This window comes from Ambystoma mexicanum, chromosome 8 (assembly GCF_040938575.1).
Source record: "Ambystoma mexicanum isolate Mex_15411 chromosome 8, UKY_AmexF1_1, whole genome shotgun sequence".
Taxonomy (NCBI): Eukaryota; Metazoa; Chordata; class Amphibia; order Caudata; family Ambystomatidae; genus Ambystoma; species Ambystoma mexicanum.
The window spans coordinates 182,646,485-182,663,926 of NC_090929.1; the positions used below are offsets into that span (position 1 = coordinate 182,646,485).

At 42.4% G+C, this 17,442-nt stretch overlaps 1 protein-coding gene across 3 annotated transcripts in view; it reads left to right on the forward strand.

The window, feature by feature from the left end:
- EGFL7 (EGF like domain multiple 7) overlaps window positions 1-16,251 on the forward strand; it is a 73,818-nt gene extending 57,567 nt beyond the window's left edge. For all 3 annotated transcript variants that reach the window (XM_069609593.1, XM_069609594.1, XM_069609595.1), the window contains 2 exons: window positions 150-312; window positions 15,691-16,251. In XM_069609593.1, the coding sequence (XP_069465694.1) occupies window positions 150-312; window positions 15,691-15,713 (186 nt within the window). In that variant the 3' untranslated portion in view covers window positions 15,714-16,251. The remainder of the gene's footprint in view (window positions 1-149; window positions 313-15,690) is intronic.
- Window positions 16,252-17,442: the final 1,191 nt, after the last annotated feature.

A 17,442-nucleotide genomic window follows, 5' to 3' on the forward strand; every position in this document is an offset into this window, starting at 1 on the left:
AATCTGTCCAAAAATGTATTTCAAAAGGGCTGTTCAACCTTCAAAGCATAGTTCGTATTAGCGTTGCCTGCGTAACCACTGAACCATTATGCCAGCCCAATAGATCGTAGACAAACCTATTAAAGCACTATTTTGTGTTTTCTTTCAAGAAACTTCAACTGCTGCTGGCTCCACTGCACAGTCTGCTGCCATCAACATCGGATGACATAAGCACCGACACAATGAGTTTGCTCTCCCACTCTTTTCAGCAGTTGGATAGGATTGACTCTCTGAGTGAGCAGATCTCTTTTCTAGAGGAACGGCTTGAAACATGTAAGTTGAAAATGTTTGTGCCAGAAATTTGCTGTATATTTTCAACATATCGTTAGGTGATGTGATCATTTTTGTAATACACCAATATTGTTAATTTCTAGTTACATAAACATTTTATGTCGACAATTAATTTGATCTATAATCCATGTATTCATTTTGGCTGAAATGTTTTCCTGTATTTGTGCTTCTGGATTGCTAAAAGGATACATTGTACTTCATAATTCTTCATCATTACTGGTGTACATGCATACGAGCTTAGTGTATGTGCCTGAGCTTGCTTTTGTTGGTTTTGGTACATGCAAGTGCCACCTTGTGGTCAGAACAATGCTGCAGAGAAAAGGAAGTGCATTGAGAAGCAGTTCTCCTTCATCACAGTCCTTCTCCTTCGTCCTAGTCCTCCATCACAGTCCTACTTCATCACGTCATTCGTCCTTAGTCACAGTGCTTCTCCTTCATCACAATCCATCTTCTTGGTCAGTTCCGTCACACACCTTTGTCACTTCCCTTCTGTTAGTAGTTCTTTTGTTACAGTCCTTCTCCATAGTCACACTCCATATTCATCACAAGCCTTCTCCTTTGTCATAGTCGTACATCAAAGTCGTTCTCCTTCATTACGGTCCTTCATATAAATGCTTCCTTCTTCATCACAGGCCTCCTTCGTCACAATCCCTCTCATTCTTCACAGTCCTTTTCCTTCATCTGTCCTTTCTTTCATCACTGCCTTTTGCCATAATCCTTCACCTTTACCCATCTTTGCACTTCATCAGTACTTCTTAAGCATATTCCTTCTCCTTCATCACAGTTCTTCCCCTTTGCAAGTCCTTCATTGGCGTTCTTCTACTGCATCACAGTACTCCTGTTTCATTAGTCCTTCTCTTTTGTCAGAGGTCTTATCATTCATCATAGTCTTCCTTGTTCGTCAGCCCATCACAGTCCAATGTCATCACAGTTCTCCATTAGAGTCCTCTTGCTTCGCCACAATCCTCCATCAAAAACATTCTCCGTTGTCACATCCTCCCCTTCGTAAGTCTTGTCACAGTACTTTTCTTTTGTTACAGTCCTTTGCCTTCATAAGTACACCTCCATGATCACATTATTTCTCCATTGTCGTCAATCTTTTTTCCTTCATCACAGCCCTTCTCCTTTGTCAGCCATTCCTCTTTCTCACAGTCCTTCATCGTAGTCTTTCTCTTTCACCACAGTCATTTACCTTTTTAGATAACTCTCCTCCCGTAGTCCAACTGACTCAGGTGCAGTCTCTCAGTTATTCACAGTCTCCCTCTTTCTGGTTGCCCCTCTGTATTGCCTCACCTATCCTTCCCCCTCCGCGTGTCTCTCTGTGTCTCACTTTCTCTCTTGCTTGCTATTTCTTTCTCTCATTATCATCATCATCACTTTTTCTGTTCAGCAAAAGCCCTTACAAAATATCACACAATCCAATATCATCATGGAAAGATGCACTAAAATATAATGGGTAGACTACAATCCATAACAAACCGAGGTACTGGATGTTCCCATGAAGAATACAATCAATCAACAATCAATTTCTTGAAAATTAATTCACACTAAAAATAATTCCTTCACTTCGTCTTCATCGTTACCATAAAAGATTGCTTTATAGATGTCTTCACATCATTTTTTCCTAGTAAAGAGCGAGGCTAACAGTGCCTGTCCAATGCATTTCAGACGTGAAGTCCATCCTCAGGACATCAAACTATTGATCAGCTGCAATGAAGCTGTATGTTCACTCATGTGCAAGGAGGATCTTGTATGCAACCAGATACTATGATTATTTATTATTTCAGTGTAGACTGCAATCCAGATTTAACCATACTCAGACAAAATCACAAAAAAAATATAAATTCCATAAAACAACCATCACACCCCTTTCTCACAGCTCTCAGTACCACTGTCTTCTCAAGGCCCACAGATCCAGGGAGCAAGAGGTCCTTCTTCCTTTGAGCTGGAATGCAGTCAGATAGCAGGTCACTACTCCTGTCACCCTCACATCTTTAGCAGATGCGCAGAATTCCAGGGCTTCCTTGCAAGTTTTAATATGGTTTGACTTCAAAGGATAGAAGGCCTTTCCATCCCTATCTGCAATAATGTGGTATATGAGTAAGAAATATACCACAGCCTGGACAGTCGTATTATCATCTTTACAGAGTATTGCCTCAGGCTCCTTGTTCCACTTAGCAGATAAGCCAGAGGGAGGCATCCCAATCTAACCTGTGTTAATATCTTCCTGGCCTCCCCTTTGTATATTTGAGGTCCCATAGGCCTACACTACCCTCACATCCACATGATTCAAATACCAGACAGCATTGGCATGTGTTCGTGTTACCCAGTATAGCCTCCCTTCTTACACACCAAAACTGCTTCCTCACGTCCCTGAGGGAATCCACAGTAATCATAGTTGAAGAAACCCACATAATTTAAAGCCCATTTGATAAAGGTTTTCTTTACCTAGACCAGACATGAGGGCTTTATACAAGTATTTGTATTTTGCTATTCTACAAATCTAGCTAGGAAGCAGCAGAGTGATATACCTGTTGCTGAGGGTTAAATATGAGGTAAGTGGGGTGCAATATGTGGCATGGAGTGTTCTAGCCATGGGGTGGGATATGATCCTGGAACACAAGGATCCAAGTTGGCACTTAAGGATTGACTGAAGAGTAAGGTTTTGAATTCCATTCTGAACTGAAATAACTTTGGCACGGTCCAGATTGCCACATGGGTGGTGTTCCAGTAGGCAATGTATGAAATGTTTTGATATGTTGATAGTTTGGCTGCTAATGGGCAGAAGTGACATTAGAAGGCCTATTCTAATTTAGAAGTTAATATATAAATATATCATTCATTTGAATGTTTAAAGTTTGTTATTGCATGTGTTTTGTATGTAGATTTTGATGAGCATGTGTTGTGCAACTTAGTGCCTAATAAGCCAGCATGCCTGGGTCCAGAACACTGTACATTATGCAATCTCTCTTTGCATTGCCCTTCCCTTATTCACCAAACTGAAAAAGCTCATGGCCCATTGCCCCTAATCTGTGGCACCATCCCACAGCAGTGACAATATAATGAATGGCACATATGTGTATCTGTTATGGCAAAAAGAACAGCCCTTTGTAGCCACAGTCTCAAAGCTAGTGCTTAAGAACGGTACCTGGTGCGCCCATCTCTCTTTCAAATTACTTGAATTCTTTCCCTGCCCCCAGCATCTCACCCACTCCCTGTTCTCACCTGCACCCACCCCTGCGGCCCCTTCTAAAATCAAACCCCAGACACTTGCTTCATTTTTATCTGGTCCTCTGTGTGAGATGGTAAGATTTTCCATGCTTTTATCTGCACTTTGTAATGTGATTTTGAGTTGGTGTGAAGGAATGAATGGACTGTGGTGATAGGACCTCTACGTGGTGCCACAGAGATCAACATATTAATATGCTGTACCATATTGATATGCTGTACAAAGTTGCCTAATGTGTATGTGTATATATATATTCAATAAAAATACTTTGTTAAAGGGACGTTATGGTTAAGTTGCACTAATAAAAACCTATGACATTCAGTAAAAAAACTTTGTTAAAAGGACGTTATGGTTACAAGTAAAATCGAAAAAACCCTGAAATTCACCAGTTATGGTAAGCTAAGCAACCATAACTCGTGCCACCACCGTGCACTGCTAAGACTAACACCCAGGACATCAAAGATGACATCACAAATATCATTGATTTTTCTTCCTATAGCAGGACGCCTGTAGCGTCCCGCTATAAGGAAGGATTATTCTTCCTACAGCGTCCCGCTGTAGGAAGGAAAATCTTTTTCCAAGACAGCCAAAATGGAAAGAGAAGGCGGGGCTCCGTACACAACCCCTCTTCCCTTGCCATGACATCCTGCAAAACCCTATGAACATATTACTACAAGCACTTTTTTCCCCTTTCAAACCTATCCTACCTTCGAAAAACTTTACCACATAGTCGGTCCCAGGTAGACATAGCCTCTTTCACCATTATTCGTCCCTAGCGTTAATGGCTAGTAGCCAAGTCCGCGTCAGAACCTTATGCCATTACCAAGACAATCTGGCTACTGCCCACGGCCACAGGCTATAGCTCAGTCACCAAAGGTATACGACTATTTTTTGTACCTACATTATTACACTTGTCAAAAAATAAAACACAGGCACATTTGCAAAACCATGCTTTAATGTCCTTGCTCGAAATCGGCCACGTTTTATTTTTTAAAAAGTGTCAAAATGTATGTACATATAATAGTCATATAACTTACCCCCCTCTTGACAAAAACCATTCAGTCTTTACACAAACATTGACGGTTGGTTCTATAATCTTTCTCAAAACTTTTGTCCACATTCATCAAATAGCAACAAAGTTATAAGCCATCTAAAAATGTTGAGACCCCCCTCTAATTTCGCCCCCTCTTGAGAAAATCCCACCAAACTTTAGTAAACCATTTATGTCTAGATCCAAAATCGTTTTGCCAAATGTTGTGCAGATTCGTCAAATGACACCACATTTATATGCCTTTACAATTTTATGGGACCCCCCCTCTAATTCTGCCCCCTCTTGATGAAATCCCACCAAACTTCACAAACACATTTATATCTAGATCTATTATCAGTTTGCCAAATTAAGTGTAGATTTGTCAAACGGCACCTTATTTATAAGCCTTTAAATTATTTTGGGACCCCCCTCTAATTGTGCCCCCTCTTTACAGAATACCACCAAACTTTGCAAACTCATTCGGGATCAGGTCAGGAATATAATTGCAAAATTACATGCAGTTCCGTTTAGTGGCGCCAAAGTTATAAGCCATCCAAGAACTGCTTTTCACCAAACCAGTAATGCTGAGGTGTCTGCGAACTGTTCGCGGACTTTTGCGGCGAAAAACACCCGTTTTTTTGCCTCTTGCAGCCATATCCCATCCCGCCTCATCACCCCTCACCTCCCCAGAGATTATTTGATAAATTTGACAAGTGCAATGGTGTGTTTTTTAATATATTTTCGCCGCGATGTCCGCGAACAACGGCCGATGTCCGCAAATCCAAGATGGCGGGCGCTTCCAAAAATCTGACGCACCTCACGTTTCACTTCAGTCAATCAGCAAACACGCCTGGTGTCCGCGGACATGACGCAAGCCGATTAACCAATCGGTGTCCTGTCCGCGGATCGAACAGGGAAGTGTGTCCGCGGAGCGGACATAGATATCACTAATTTTGACTTACATTTTGGTCGTTTTGTGAAAAACTACTGGACGGATTTACACCAAATTAACAAAAGCATGCTTTCGGGATCAAGCCGCCACTACTGTCGCACATTTGGTGAAAATCCGTCCAGCGGTTTGGGCTGTAGGCGTGAGCAAAGTTTTTTCCCATTATGTCTATGGGCAAAAAAAGAAATTTTGGGATCCCCCCCCTATAACTTTGCACCCCCTGGACCAAACCTTACCAAACTTTGCAAATAAATTCAGAGTGGGCCATATACTTTTTTTTGCAAAGTTTGGTGAGGATTCGTTCAGGGAGAGCGAAGTTATAAGCCGCCCAAAAAAGTGCTCTTCCTATGGAAACAGCAACTTAACCATAACTACACATCAAAACACTGTTTCTTGCCCAGAATTGTGGGGTGGGACTGTACATTAGGAGGCATTATATCTTAGTGCCCACTTAACAAGCAGCCAAATCATCAACATATTAATCAAAATATATCGTACAACACAGGTGTTGTAAGAGAAGGCATGTTTCCTGTTTTTTCCTTGCACTCCAGTTTCGTCTCAAGCCTAATGATGGCCTTATCAGGGTTGCACTTCTTAGGTTTGGCCTGAACTACCAAAAGGTATGGTAGCAATGCACAAGCAGCTAGGCTTCGTCTAAGGAGGGAGGAGGGCTGTAGTAGGGACACATAATTCAGAGCACACCTTGGTTCAAGAAAACATAACACCGTAGAGAGATATACACAAATAGATATTTATTATATAGACTAAGGCACACTGTTGTACTTCTAAGTTCAGGTAAGTACAAAAACATGTATTCACAGTATAATATCACTTGTAAAATTCTTAGAGTAGCTAAACCATAGGTTTATACAGTTAAGTATGTTCAGAATAGCTTTTAGGATAACACATCACATAGTCAACCACCTTAAAAAATATATGCAAACTTTTAAAACTCTAAGCAACTTTTTGTAACTTTGACCCAAGCCTGTCTTAAGAGTCCAACCCTATCTGGTACGAGTCACTCAAAGTTCAGTATCAGTGGGCCACCAGTGACCAGGGGTTAGGTAGAACAAGGCAGGTAGGCAAAGTACAGTGTTCAGAGAGGTACTATTGAGCAGGATTCACTACAGTAGCAGGTAAGTACAAATGTTGGTTAAAATAAGCTCAAGGACCCCCTGAAGGGTTGCCCAAAGGACCAGTGTCCCATGACAGGTGTTTTTACCACAAGAGCACAATGGATTGTCCACCCCAATGTACATTTATGTGGACCTGGGAGGGTGCAAGATACAATCTATCTACAGCCCCCAGAGTCACCGAATCAAGCAAGCTGACTCCTGGTAAGTTGGACCATGGGGGAGACAGTACCTTTGACTGGAGAAGCAATTACAGCGGGATGGTTCCAGCGGTGAGAATACAGCAGATCTGGTCACAGGTTTCTCAGTCTTGGCGACAGGAGAAGGTGACTTTGGTGGATCTGGCAACAGCTCTCTTGCAGACATACAACCAGCAAAGGATCTGGCTTGTTGGCACCTTTTTCCGGGCTCGGTGGAGTGACGGTTGTCGCAGCGATCAACTATTTTCTCTGTCTATTTCCCAGGCCTCGTATGGTGAGGGGACTTTCGGGACGCAATTCAAGTTGATTCAGCTATAGGAGGATGCCCTTGAAGTTGCAAGCAACACAGTGCTGCTGGAGACTATGCACAAAGCAGCAGCACAGGACCTCAGGTATTGGGAGTTTGCAGGCAGTTGAGGTTGCAACTCTTCTAGGGATAGTGCAAATTGTAGTTCGTCTTGGGACAGGTTAGGCCCACCAGTCCATGGGAGGAAGTCGTCTTCTTCGGATCTTCCCTTGGCGCTTAGAATGAGGAGGTCAGGACAACAGCAGTTTCTCAACCGGCTCTGGCGGTGGTTGGAAGTTGCTGGTGGCGTCTTGCTTCGTCGTTCTTCGGAATCTTCTGTTCCAGAGGTCAACTCTGAAGTTCAGCTCCAGGACCTCGGGAATTTATCAAGGAATACTGGCTGAGTCCACCAATCATGTCCCATGCAGGAGCTACATTAAAAAAACGAATCTCAAAAGCTTGAGTTACAAAATTGCAAAGCCGACTTTTAATGTATGTGGGGGACAACCCTGCAGCCCCAAACCCATTATACCATGCAAGGGGAGCGTGGAACACCCCTGCAACCTCCGCTCCCCTTGTACACAAAAATGGGAATTCGTCATTTTCGTTTACTGCCGAATGTGCCATAAACGTGCTTTTCTTTTGGTACGATACACCCATGCACCATTCAACTTGAGGGGTGGCTGTCTAATGGAGACAGCAGCCTCCCCGTTTAAACTGGTTTCAGTCAGGCATAGTGCCGGACAAAGGAGAGGGGATTTTTGGTCACCTCTCCCACTTCCTGTCCTGCCAGGCTTTTAAAGACCCTTTGCAGGCTTTCCTTGAGAAGGCTGGCAAAGACAAAGGGACAAGAGAATCCTCCCCCACCCAGATAGGTAGAAGAAGGACCCAGAAAGGACAGATCACCGTGTTCAGGTCTTAAAAAAGTAAGAACACGATTTTGGGTAAATGGTGTCTCTCGTGTCCCCTACAGACAGCCTGCGATAAAAGTTCACAAAACGTCATGCAAAAGGTACACTGTTCCCAGCCCGAACAGATGGATCCGTCACAGTACCAGAAAGCTACAGGTGAGAAAAGGGATACATTGGGCCTCATTACGACCCTGGCGGTACGGTGACAATGGTTCCGGTACGGCACCGTTGTCCCCGTACCGCCATACTACGAGTTTTGCATGCAGGTCTCGCTCTGCCCGCCAGGTCCACCTAGCAGGCAGTGCGGCACCCGCAAGCACAACTTGTGGAACTGTGCCGGTGCATCCGAGCTCCCCATTCCCATTCTGCCCCATGGGGCCGAATGGGGATGGGGAGTCCATTATTACCGGCACCCGCGAATGGGCAATTACCGGTCCGCAAAACCCGTAATGAGGCCCATTGTCTCCCCTCAGCACTCCACTTAAGGTGGGGTGTGCTTGTCTTGAAAAATAAAACACATAAGGGATAACAAATATCCCCTTGCACTGCTAACTTTAAGAGCTAGTCAGGAAAATAAAGAAGCAATGGAGGGGAATCTCCAGGAGCTCCCAGCAACACCACACAAGGTGTGGTGTGCTGCTTTATTAACATGTCGATGACAGACAGTAGGAAGAAAACATGACTCCAAATAAAATTACCAAAAAGTGGTCAAAAAGGTTCCAAGCCCCAGAGTAAAAGGAAGGGTGGGTGGGGAAAAAGGTTCTCACTCTTCAGAAGAATTAGCAAACAAATCCAGATGTCCAGCAGAAAAGTACAAGAAAGTGAAATCTACTCTAACATGGGGACATAAATGCATGCATGAAAATGTAAAATGCAATTAAAAACTGCCAGTTAAAACTATTAGTTTTATGGACCCTATTCTTTTTAAATTGACTTTATTTTGCTTATTATGGGGCGCTATGCCCGAGGCAGCGGGCCAACCCTTTAGGTAGTGGCACACCACCCAACCTAAGGGCCCGAGCTGTTATGAAAAAAGGTTGGCCCGCCGCCGAGAGAGGCATATTCCCATTAGCACCAGTGTAGCTTCCTAAACAGGTTCTAATACAAAAAAATACAAAAAGAAATGCACCTTTCCTGTGCGGCACGTCTAGGCCGTACAGTGCTACTGAAAGCCGCAGTCCGCAGACAATAACGTCAACATGAAAACAGACTGAGGGACAGCAACACTGCATGGCCTGGCGCTTCACAGGAAAAGTATGTTTCTTTTTTGTTTTTTTAAAATAGAGACATCATTAGCACTGAGAGCAGTGAAGGGAGGAGGGCGCTGGCTGCTCAGGCAGCTCGGAATGAAGGCTTGTGCCATACGGTACAGCCTGTGTTCCGAGCATCCTGTTTGGCTGGCAGACCACTTTAGGGTGATAATGAACTTTGCATTACATAGCTTACAATGGCAGTACACCATAACAATGGCCTGTCTATTCATTGGTGACTGGGCATGCACACAGCACCATATTCACAAGCATCCTGAACCAGAGACCCTGCTTCTTCTCGCCGTACCCCACCGCCTTGTCTACATTTTTGGCTTAATTGGGCTCTGTCTGTGTCCTGGTTTTGAAAACAAGATGGAAGATGGCTAGAAGATCTCAATGGAGTGACAGATGTCACAAGCATTTTATCCTCACATCCAAACATTGAGGCTGTCCGAATGAGTATACATGCTTGTGACGAATCCACTTCTGGGGCACCAGTGGTCCAGGGCTGAATATCGGTTTCTAAACCATCAATCAGCCCCACACTTTTATTACACCAGAAGGGATCCAAACAGATTGGAAACGCACGTCAATTATAAACCTCCTTGTCCAATTTTGGTAACATGGACGGAATGGCAGGCTTATCTCTGCAAGGATCGTTGGGTAGTTGCAAAACAGCGAAAATAAAATTATTACCCAATGATAAACGTGACTGTCCAGTCAATGTTGTATAAAAATATCTACTTTATTACTATTACAACAGACAGTTCTAGCACACTACAAAATACAACCCACCCTGTAAAGGAACACAGAGGACATACAGTTTAACGAAGGAAAGGGATGCACTCTAGATACTGACAGGAGGGTAGTCGGTAAAGCAATCGGTCTTAACTGTTCAAGGTTATTTGGTTTCAGCACCAAGGGAGGAAGGGGTCGTAAATGTCATTAGGGGCCTTCGCAGAAGGACCATGGGGATAGAACCGCTATGTACCTGGTGCGTGAGATGATCTTGATGCTCGAGAGCATCGAGTCAGTTTCAGGACGCTTTGTCGCTCCTGCAACAGAGTTCAAGGCAGGAGACAGCTACAGGTATCAGGCAGCAGGCAGTTCGGCAAGCGAAGCTGGACAGATGGCTGAGGTTGGCCTACACGGCGGCTCAGGGTCAAGAATCAGTGTCTCTGTGCTGGTTGGCAGATCTGGAACACTGTTCGAGGCATCTCGGATGACTTTAGTGACTGCAGCATGAGAACATTCAGTGGTGCAGCCGGACACAGTTCGAGGGCTCGACTGCCTCGAAAATGTCCTTAAAAGATGGACACTGGTTGATGCTTGTTGTGGCACTCCTCCTAGCTTCTTCGCTGGGCTTGTGTCATCCTTTAAGGGGGACGGCCTAAAGGTGAGGAGAGTGTTTGCAGGCAACAGGCTTGTACTTTGGTCAGAGACTCTCTGGCACTTGCCACTTAGGAGGCTTGCTGGCAGAACCTAGCAGGGTGCGCTGTGTGCTGGCTGGGTACCGGTTCTGAAGCTGCTGGACCGGTCCTCTGAGGTCAGTCTGAGGTCAGTATCTTCTCTGTTCCCTGGGAGATGTTTAGGGGAGGGATCTTGCTTCCCTCTTGGAAATCCTGGCCTTTCTTCACTGGTGGAAGCTGTAAGGCAGACTGTACCTTCAGCCAGAGTCCAGATGAGTCCTTCTTCTTACTCCTTTTCCAAGTCGTCGGATGATCTGCCAAAAGAAGGGCTCAACCTACTTATAAAGCCAAGTGGGCCCCAGTGATTGGTGCAGGCTAAGCTACCTTAATGAACCAATCCTGGATCCTCACCAACTATCTTCTGTTGTGCGTGAGGTCATAACCAGAGCGCTTTGCAACAGGAAAGGTAAAAAGGGTGACAACATGTACTACTAAGTTCCACCCATCTTCCAGTCTGTTGTGGATCAAAGTGTCTCTCTGGTTAATTGAGCTCTCTGTGGCTCCTGATCACATCACAGGTCTCCCTTGAAGCTTCGGGCGAGAACAGACTTTCTGTCTCCATCAAATCACATACTTCTTCCCTCTGAAAAGGGGTTTCCCTGCATGGGTTGTCTACTGTAAACAGTTGTCCCAGACATGACATTCACTGCCCTTCATACAGAGGTGTGGGAGCTAGCTTCCAGTTTGCACATTGCATATCAAAGAGGTGTTGGTTTCCTGTCCCCTTTTGTCAGTTCTGTGAGCAGGCCTGTTTCAATTAAATCTCATCAGTATGCGGTGCCACCAGCAGAACCTTGATAATAGACAGGGTGGATCCATGGAGCCTTTGATATTAAATTAAGCTGGCCATGGCAGGAGGAAGGTGTTGCCTTCCCCCTTCCTGAGATGCATTAATGTACTTGTGGCTGTCACATTCCAGCTGGTCATGACAGGGGGACTGCGCCTGTAGGATGTGTCCACCCAGAGCACACATGACTATGTGTTTGTTTTGCGGCAAGCATAGGAAAATGTGTGCGGTTTAGTCCCACACATTTTACACGGTTGATCTCCCATCGTTCAATTTCTTACATATTCATCAAAAAAGCCCAGGCGAGTGCACACCCGCTTTGCGAATGCCCGAATTCCTCACAATGCTCCATGATTAATAATGTCAGGGTGAGTTTTGTGAAAAATGAAAAGAGCGCCAAGCCCAGCTTGCATTATGTAGTGATTAAAGCATACCGTCATTTTATCACAGACACATATGTCAAATATATAAAGATCTGTAGTTATTCTTATGTTCCCAAAATGCTTGTTGATTTTAAGCAGATAAGTCATAAACCCACATTGGTGTTATTTGACCGCTTCCCGTTTCTCTTAGGGTGTTTTCAAAGCGTACAATGGGAGTGTACCAAACTGTTCATCTTGAACGGATAACCTATCAGAACATGTTGCATAAACAAAGTGTAACATTGTTATTATGAGTACAATACATACTGCATGTGACCATGAGAAATGAACATTGTGAAATTTTAAAAAGAGCCAGTTTACAATATTAGTACAATGAATTACCTTTCTTTAAAAAATGTCTTCTTTTGCCAAGAAAACATACTATTTACTGTGAGCACCTAGGCAATGATTCATTTTGTGTGTTGACCCACTGATTGGTTAGCAGTCTGGGTGAAAGCCGCCCATCCATCACAGTATGTATACACACCAAAAATAGAAAATAACAAACACAGTTATAGACTCTGCAGCTTTGTCCTTTGGTCCCTTGCAAAGTCTGTCAGAAGACGAGCACTACCCTAAGAGAGTATCCACAACCCTCTCACCTTCCCTATACAAACAAAACAACCTCAGTGTAATGGCAACAAGGACTCATAAAATGACAATGGTTGTCTCCAAGTATCAGGCCGTTCCACCCTCCGGGAATACTTCAGTTGCAGCTCCTCTTTCTACCTTTATCTGTAAAAACACAGCAACCCCTCCTGCCACCTCCATCAGGATATCTGTGGTTTATCTCAGATTGTGCTGCTTTCATCTATGGCTTGTGATACTCTTACTCTAAACACACAATTTACAACTTGAGTCTCACCCAAAGAAAAAAAAGAGAGAGAGAGAGAGAGAGAGAGAGAGAGAGAGAGAGAGAGAGAGAGAGAGAAAGAGAGAAAGAGAGAGAGAAAGCGAGAGCTAGATTGGTGTATAATACAGCTAGTAAAAATAAACAAAATATTTAGTTGGAGGAAGGTGAAGGAACTGTACTTGACTGAGTGTGAGAGAGAGGAGGTGCCGATTATGAGGAATGTTAAAGAAACTGTAACACAACTCCAGAGTTTGTGTGGCACAATGAGAAATCAAACTGAATCTTGAAATGGTAAAGCAAGTGCAGGGGACCGAGCGAAGGTAAAGATTTGGAGCAAGGATTATGTGATGGTTTATGTATCTATTATAACATTCTGTGATCACAAACCCGGACTTAATTGTACAAAGAAATTAAAATAAACAGTAAAAATAAAGATATTTTGAATGAAGAAAGTAAAAAACACTTTCTCAAAAAGGAATTTATTCCCACATATGTACTTGTTTCCAAAATGTGTTTTTGGTTTCTTACTGATTAAGCAGAAATGGGGAGAGCGTCTGTACCAAACCCCTTCCTCAGGACAACTCATCATCCGTTGTTTTGCTCTTTTTCACCGATTTCTATACTTGAATTTATACTTTGACATACAGGGGAATCCCATCCTACCTCTTAAAACCCTCATACTCTGCTCTGCACCTGCTCTAAGTCATACTGAGCGTGTTTAGACATGCACACTATTTCTTTTGTTTTGATGTATTTTTTATTTTTTAAATATTAAAGTTAGGGTATTTTTTTCTCTTCATGTTTAGCATAGTTACGGCCAGTAAAACATATTTTTACCTCTATTTTCAACATTCTTAATTTTGGGGGAATCATTTTTGCTGTGTATTGGTTGATATAGTGAAATGAGCTATGGGGGCAAGAAATGAGCTATGGTTCAAGAGCATTTTTAAACCTGAACGACATACAAAGAAGGAGAAAACGACATTGAAAGGATACATGCAAGCACTGAGAATGGATTTGCAGAAAGAGTCAATAGCAATCGATGAAGGAAACAGGTGTTTAGAAGGAGGGTGGCTCGAGAGAACATTTCAAGTGGTAGAAGTTCTACAGGGATTAGATTACTGGATACTGAGGAGAGATATAGAGATATATATATATATTTTAAAAAATGAGACCGGAAGGGCTTTAAATTGGTACCAGGTTTTCTTAGATCAGAGTAAGACTGATCAGATTTGGCAGATATATAGTTGCCATTGGTAGTCTCTCATGTAATTCGTGCTTGCTGAAGATTGCAAGATGGCTTATTTCTACAAAACGTTGCAGTATAAAACAAGGAAGAGAGACTATATTCAATTATTATAATGTTGGAGCATAATTCTCAAGAGCTAATGTTTAAATTGGTTGGTCATTTCCCGAATACATTGACAAAATAATTCCTCATTCTTCAGAAGCTGTTCTTTGATCAGTATTTTAGAGTAAGCATGTGACTCTGTAGAGGATGCCATGGTGGACAAGGAAGCATTACTTACATCTAACAGAGCTGTTCAAATGTCTACTCAAAACAAATATTAAGAAATCATGGCTAAGCTAAAAGTCCACTGCAGTATCTTCATAGTACATGTAATTGGAAAAGTGCTTACACTGAATTTATTTCTCTGTAAAACGTCCAGTGCACCTTAGAATCAACACGTTTCAGTGTAATTTGAAAATCATTGACTTGCTTCTACTGTTGCAAAAAGAGCTAAAACACATTATCGATTGCCTTGATTGAGCACTGTAATAGACTTGTTACCTTTCAAGCCTACAGTACTTTCTTAAAACAGAGGTTGTGACAGACACGTTTTAGTATCCAACGTGAATCCATGATAGATGGTCATAGCTTTTAGCTTACAGAAGAAACATGCTTGAGTTTTATCAAAAGTGTTGTCCACCAGCCCAGGACAACAGGAATGATGACATTTACTGTGAAGGGAGACATAACCAACTCACTATGCATGTCTGCAGCATTGCAATGTCTTGTATGAAGAGGAATACAAAAAAAGTGGCAAATGGTCAACAATTTGAATGAATTGTTTGCTAGAGTTAGATTAAATTAGATCCCTCTCATAACGGCTAGACAAATGTGCTTTTATTCATTTTTGTAAGCCAGTTTAAACCAAAATGAATATACATTTTAAAATGATCTCAACTATTTAGTGTAACTTAAAAAGCGTTAAAAGGTGTACACTTGTTTGGTTGGATAGTTCCCATGGATTCCGGTCATAGAGACGGTGGGGCTCAGTACAAGTATGCTGGTCTGGAGACAATGGTGCCAATAAGTTTACCGGCACTGTTGTTTACGGACCGCATACTACAGGTCTGCCTGCCGGAGCCGCCACACAGGACATGTCTGACCCTGCTGGGCACAGCGGTCACGGTAGACAGACCGTCACGGAAGCACCGGCACCGTTAGCAATGGTGCCGGTGCTTCCGTGGTCCCCACTCCAATAGAGTATCAGACTCTATGGGAATGGAGACTTACAATTTACCAGCGCCTGACTTTCCTGGCCGCCAGTGTTGTAATCTCCCAGTGGCAACGGGAAGATATGCGCCAGTAAATATTTACAGGTCCGACAGCAACCCACCGGTAGCACCGGCTTGGTTACTACCGGACCCTTAATGAGCCCCGCTAGTGATTCTTTCATCATTGCTATTGTGTTTTCATTTTAGTTAGTCACTTCTTCATTCGTTAATCCAATCAAGATTCCATATGTATGGGAAAAATCTGTTTGACTTTGCTGCTTACGTTTATAGATATTTACTAGTATAATAATTCAGAATTTGTTTTTCATCTTCTTTAAGGTTCCTGCAAAAAAGAACTCTGACATAACTGCAAGAAAAACCATCAGAAGCCCATGCTTCTCAATCTCATCTCACTGCTTATAAAAGAGCTGCATTTATCATTCAGAGCTGGAATTATCACATCTGATTACTTGAATCGAGATGGCCAAATTGCAAATCTTTTGTGTTATAGATAGATTGCTGTGTTATTTCTCCTGGCACCCCTCCTCCCAACAAGGCAACAAGGATGAGCATGTATTTATGTTTTTATCGGTTCGGATCTGTGGCCATATCTTTGTAACATTCCTGCAGTGTACTAGCATACACTTTCAAATGAACAACTTTAGGAACTAGTTAGTCACATCAAATATAGCCTATCTGTTCCAATACATATCACAGTGTTTATAGCAATAGGTCATAGAGGAATATCAGTGATACATCATAAAAATTGCTTAACAAGATCCACTTTTGTAAATACCACAATAGCGTTTTATGTTCCAGGTTTGGAATAGGTGTGTTCACAAGATAAAATGTATATAATTGTTTTATTAATTAAACTTAACAGCAAAAGACAAAGACAAATGTGTATTTTGTAAAATACATTTTAACCTAAATTTGCTCTGTGTTGTCCCAACACAGAAAACATATCCTAAATGTTTCAGCAAATGATCTGTTTGCTTGTATGGTTTTATTATATAAAGCGAAAAGTACTCACCAATGCCACCACAACTAAAACATTGAATAGAGGTAGACTTTATATGAAATGTACAATTTATAGATTGGTTGCTAGTGTGCCAAAATTAGTGTTGTATAATAACAGAACAAGGCAACAATGACTGTCGCCAAACTGGCTCTAATTGTGCACATACTTAGAATAAATTAAGATAACAGATTTGCAACTGCTATCTATGTCCTAACAATATCACTTATTCTGGATGAACTTGGAATTACAACACCACTGAAGCATTATGGGGAACCCGCACAACAGTGCAGCAGTGGCATACATACCTCAAAATGGCAAAGATAACTATATTTAACATTACACTTAAAAGAATGTCACTGAATACTGACTGGACCTTTATGTTAATATAAGTAATACTATTTAAGTCTCTGAAAAATTATTTTGGAGAGTTATCTGTCCTTAGAATTTCACATAGATACCCATGTATATGGGGCAAAAAAGGTAGGGACCACACATACTTGGAGGGTAAAACTAGATTGGAAACGCCATGACCTCGGTGTTATGGGCAACAATGTACCCATTATGATGACAAGATACCGCTTATTTTGCATGTTTTTATTATCATTACAAGAACTCTTCTGATCCTCTCATCACATCAAAAAATATCTGGATGCTTCACTCACCTACACTCTGCATTGCACCCCACTACAACTATTCTGAACCCCTGGGCATTGTCTCCACAGTGAAGAACACATCACATTAAGTCTCCGGTCTCAAAATTACATTATTACATTACAATAAGGAACATACACAAGAAACCAAAATAAAAAGCTTCAAATAGGCAACGAATAATACATAACCTCCATAACGTGTAGGCAAGGTTCTTTGTCTACTGCTGCTACCAACATGTCTGGTTATGTTTTCATCCACTCTCGCAACCATTGTACTCCTGCAACATTAGAGACCACAGACCTCTCTTTTACAGCATCCTTCTTTGCGAAATCCCAATCACCACCCATACTTCCACCTCCTTCTGCTAAGAATATCATGCTACTCAACTCACTCCACACTCGCATATCATCAACTTCCAC